This window comes from Camellia sinensis, chromosome 11 (genome assembly GCF_055761805.1).
Source record: "Camellia sinensis isolate YWXY chromosome 11, ASM5576180v1, whole genome shotgun sequence".
NCBI classification, from domain to species: domain Eukaryota; kingdom Viridiplantae; phylum Streptophyta; class Magnoliopsida; order Ericales; family Theaceae; genus Camellia; species Camellia sinensis.
Window position 1 is genome coordinate 20,874,317 of NC_138971.1, and position 5,473 is coordinate 20,879,789.

General features: G+C 40.1%; 1 protein-coding gene across 1 annotated transcript; it reads left to right on the forward strand.

Moving 5' to 3' along the window:
• Positions 1 to 4,051: 4,051 nt before the first annotated feature.
• LOC145802192 (uncharacterized) lies at positions 4,052 to 4,643 on the forward strand. Its single transcript, XM_082894862.1, has 2 exons — positions 4,052 to 4,199; positions 4,282 to 4,643. The coding sequence occupies exons 1-2, from the start codon at positions 4,052 to 4,054 to the stop codon at positions 4,641 to 4,643; spliced, it is 510 nt and encodes a 169-aa protein (XP_082750988.1).
• Positions 4,644 to 5,473: the final 830 nt, after the last annotated feature.

Genomic DNA, 5,473 nt, shown 5'->3' on the forward strand with positions numbered 1-5,473 from the left:
AATTAGAACAGATCAACATGGAGGCCTAGGTTGGCCAGGCTTCTATGAGCAATCCTATTCCATAAGTCCTACTAGTGCCACATGGCAGTGGTCAAAGTATGATCAGAGAAAAACTAGTAAATTTTAATTATACATAATAGTGACTAAAAAATACAGTATAGTTTTGTTCCCTTTATATAAACACATCTAGATATAATAGAGCAAGATAAAAAAGAAATCTCTGTTTGGATCACTTATGAGTGCCTTACTGAATTTTATGAGTGCAAGAAGTTACTACGTGACTTGGGCTTAGGATACAAGCCCATCGATGTTTAACAGTACTGCGTTAAGCGCCTTACTTAATTTTCTCTAGCAACTGCCTCAGGTATAATTTTCTTTTATCACTTATTTAAACCAGTCTTTAATTTTTTTTAATTTCATCAGGCTTCAATTTTTTATCTGTACATCTGCATGACTAGTTTGGATTAATTCTTTGTTAAATTGAGTTAAAGATTGTTTCGTTTTTTCATGATGATCCCTGTTTGGCCTCAATTTTGTTTTTTGGATTTTTACTATTCTTTTTTTTTTTGGGGGGGGGGGGCTTCAAAATTTTTAAAAATACTAAAGCAAGAAACAAAAACAACAACAAAAAAACAATCAGAAAAAAAAGTTGGGACAAAATGGGAACAATTTTAGATTCTTTTGTTTAACATTGTTGCCACTCTGTGCACTTAAAAATGTTCTTCAGATGATGAGAGCTAAATGAGAGAAAAGAACCAAGAGGGTCTCAATCTTTATAAGAAATAATAATAACCAAGAAAACTATCTAAGATTCTTGATTGAAACAGCAGACACAGAATACATGAAATGAAAATAGACAAACATAGATTCAGTTAAGAAATTGAGAAGGAGAAACAGGGGAAGTGAGATACAAAGCAAAAAAGGGAATAAACCTGTAGGGGCAGATTGAAGCACCGATGGTCTCGCATGGCAGCAGCAAACAACACCAACAAATCCTTTAAAATTCTATTCTATCAGCATATACCAATCTACATGCTTTTGAATTGGGCTATGTACCCACCAAAGAAGACCAAAGAAGGAAGAAAGAAGAAATGAGAGAAAGGACTAAGGCCAAGAGAGCCAAGACAACTACGAACTAGTTCACAGGCCAATTTGGGGAACGTTGAATGGGCATTTCATCAGAGAAGGAGAGGATTTCCCCTCCTGCGGCTTTCCTGAGCCTTGGGTGGATTCCTCAACAAAAAAGCATTTCCCCGGATTCGAAATCTTCTTCGACCACTAACTTTAAGATAGTGACGAAGAGGGGGCTGATCCAAGTATCAACACCGGCCAGAGTAAAGATGACGATTCAGACAATAGTGAGGCTAGAGTAGGGGCATCATTAGCTAATCTCCTGACAAATCCTGAGACCAGTACGGAGAACTTGGAGGATACCTTTACTATTTCCATGATTGGAAAGGAACAGGCTGTGGACTCCACTAGTTGCATTTTGGATGCATCAAGGGCGTCAAGCCTCGCTTGGCAGTTGAAGAAGGGCTTTATTATAAGTTCTAAATCGGATGATGAACTTGAATCTGATTCCATCGAGTCTGTTAAGTCAGAGTTAGGTTCGAGTCAGTTTGAGGAGTTTGAGTCTGGCACTTCCGGGGGTGGTAACCCTGGTGCCAAAGTCCTGTCAAGGTCTTTTATTAGTTTTTCTTTTGAGTCAACTGTAACAGAGGACCCGAACTTTATCAATGAGAATGCAACAGACTTTACCTAATTCTTTGTGCCTTTAGTTTGTTGCACTGATATTGATTTTCAAAATTTTGACTTAAACGAAGTGGAAGAAATTCCTCGGGCTTTGAAAAACTTGATTGATCAAAAGGAGGAGAGACGTGGTAAGCCTTACACAGATAAGAAAATTGCAATTAACACAGGTACTGAGCAAGATCCACGCTTGGTCTAGATCGGGTCCACGTTGTCTTCAGAGGAATGCGAGTGTTTAATCATTTTATTAAAAGATTTCAAAGATGTTTTTGCGTGGTTCTACGAAGATATGAATGGAATTGATCCTGAGATTGTATAGCACTGGATCCCTCTCAATCCCAAGGCCCGGCCAGTCAAGCAGAAACTCCGCAAAATCTGTCCAGATTGGGCAGTTAAAATTAAAAAGGAAGTCGCTAAGCAGATCGATGTAGGATTCTTGATGGTATCTAAATATCCGACTTGGTTGGCCAACATTGTTCCGGTTCCGAAGGATAGTAGAATCAAAGTTTGCATCGATTTTAGGGATTTGAATAAGGCTAGTCCTAAGGACAACTTTCCATTGTGACACATTGATGAGTTGGTAGACTTCACCACTGGTTATGCCTTGCTATCGTTCATGGATGGGTTTTTAGAGTATAACCAAATCTTGAAGGGGCCTGAGGACAGAAAGAAGACTGTGCTCACTACGCCATGGGGTACCTACTACTACAAGATTATGCTATTCGGGTTGAAGAATGTTGGGGCTACATATCAGAGGGATGTAACCATAATCTTGCATGACATGATCCATAAGAAAGTCGAGGTGTATATGGATGACATGATTATAAAATCCAAAGAGTGAGAAGGCCATTATATCGCGCATAAATTTTTTTTTGAACGGATCAGGGAGTACAAGCTGAGGTTGAACCCACATAAATGCACTTTTGAGGTGACTGTAAGGAAAATGCTGGGTTTTCTAATTATGCAAAGGGAAATTGAAGTAGATCCCTTCAAAATCAAGGCCATCTTAGAAATGCCATCATCGAGGACCGAAAAGGAGGTGCACAGCTTTCTGGGGAAAGTGAAATTCATAAGACGGTTTATCTCTAAATTAACCTTAACTTGTGAACCACTATTTGGTCTCTTGAAAAAGGGAAAGAAGTTCCGATGGGATGATTAATGTCAGTTCGCTTTTGAGCAAGTCAAGAAGTATCTTCAGAATTCGCTTGTATAGTCACCACCAGAATCGGAGAAGCCACTGATCATGCATGTATCCGTGACAGAGTCAACCATTGAGTGCATATTAGCACACGAATCAAAAGCTAAGGTGGAAAAAGCCATTTACTACTTGAGAAAAAAGATGTTGGGTTACGAGACCCGCTACACTCCTCTGGAAAAGGCTTGCTTAGCTTTGGGTTAGGCCGCTAGGAAGTTGAGACACTACATGTTAGCTCATTCCGTACTTCTGGTTTCGAGATTGGATCCCATCAAATATCTTTTTGAGAAATCGGTGCTTACGGGTAGGCTAGCTTGTTGGTTGCTTTTTCTATCTAAGTTTGACCTCAAGTACGTCACTCGCAAGTCGGTCAAAGGAAGAGCAGTAGTAGAATTTCTGGCAGACCACCCAGTGGAAGGAGATGAGATAGTAGAATACCTATTCCCAAATGAAGAGATCCTGCAGGTCAAAGAGGAGACGTGAAAAATGTACTTTGATGGAGCAGCTAACCAACACAGTTATGGGATAAGCGTATTGCTTATAGTGCCCAATGATTCTCATATACCCCTACCTTTCAAATTTCAGTTCAAAGTATCCAATAACAAAGCAGAGTACGAGGTGTGTATTGCTGGATTAGAAGTTGCCCTAGAACTAGGGGCAATAAGGTTGGACGTCATCGGAGATTGAAACCTGGTTGTTTCTCAAGCCAATGGAGACTGGAAGGTTAAAGAAGAGAAAATGAAAGTTTATCACCAGACCGTGGACATTCTGATTCTAAGATTTGAAAAGCTGACATGTACGCACTTATTAAGAGAGAACAATCGGTTTGCTGATGCATTGATAACTCTATCCTCTATAACAGACATACCGCCCAGGGTTAAGATGCGTACAATTATCATTGAACAGAAGTATGCACCTGCTTACGAGACAATAGCCACAATTGACGAAGTTTAGGATAAGAACCCCTAGTATCATGACATTTGGAACTTCCTAGAAAAGGACATGTACCCATAAGGGGCAAATGTCAAGAATATATGGGGAATATGGCGTCTGACCGTTCAATTCATCATATGTAGACTTAAGTTGTACAAGAGAGGTCACCTGGGAATGCATAAACTCTACGTTGAAGAGAATGAGTCAAAACGTCTCATGGAGACCATCTATGGAGGAGAGTGTGAAGCACACATACATGGTGTAATGTTGGCCAAGAAGATCCTCAGGCAAGGCTATTATTGGTTAACCATGGAGGATGATTGTATTAACTTTGTTCGGTGATGCCATAAATGTCAAATCTATGTCAAAACTCTATAACATGACTTCACCATGGCCCTTCTCAGTCTGGGGAATCGACATCATCAGAGTGGTCTCGCTAACGGGCTCGAATGGATATGAGTTCATTTTAGTGGCGATCGACTATTTTACCAAATGGGTGGAAGCACAGTCGTATTCTGTGTTGAAAGCATCACATGTCGTGAAGTTCATTTGGAATAACATTATCTGCAGGTATGAGGTGCCAAATGAGATCATATCGGACAATGGCTTACACTTCAAGAAGAATGTGATGGATTTGTTTGAGAAATACAATGTGGCTTTTCATAAGTCATCAACATATAGACCACAAACCAATGAAACCGTTGAGGCCGCAAACAAGAATATCAAGAACATTCTGCGAAAGATGGTGGCAACCTATAAGGACTAGCCGGATAAACTGCCTTTTGCTCTTTGGGGTTATAGAATGTCACTCTGGTATATGGGATGGAAGTTGTTTTGTTGATCGAGATTAAAGTATCGTCACCGGGAATTATGGCCGAGTGTCAGATAACAGAAACGGATTGGTAGCAGAACAAATTCGAAAAATTGATGTTGTTCGACAAAAGAAGGTTGATGACATTGTATCATATCTAGGGATATCAGTGCAAAATTGCCAAGGTCTTTAACAAGAAAGTCAAATCCAGAAACCTCAAAGAATGAGATATGGTGCTCAAAGACAACCGAGTTCCTATCCATGACCCTAGGGGCAAGTTCCAACCCAATTGGACTGGTCCTTTCATCATCAAATCTATCTGGTCAGGAGGAGCAATCATCCTTATAGATCTAGATGGCTTACAGTTCTCGCAACCAATCAATATAGACAAGTTGAAGAAATATTATCCTTGAGAGGCTCGCTAGGCCGAAAACCCGGAAGGGCGACCTAGGAAAAAGTTAGAGCATGAAAAATTAAAAATAAAGAAAAATAGAGCTGACAAGGTTGAAGACCCGAAAGGGCGACTTTGGCAAAAGTTAGAGCACAAAAGGAGAGAGTTAATACTCGACTGAATCGTAACTGTGAACTACGTAAGGCCTGATTCCCATCTTCGGGATACATAGGCAGCTTCATCTTGTAGTTCGGCTCTAAACATTTTCAACTCAACTGTCCTATCCATTATTGCTCAGTCTATCTCACCATCGGTTGATTCGAGTTGTTTTACCTCCATTTAGCAGAAGGGTCCAGTTATAAGACGAAGCAAGGGTAAAAACCATAGTGAATGT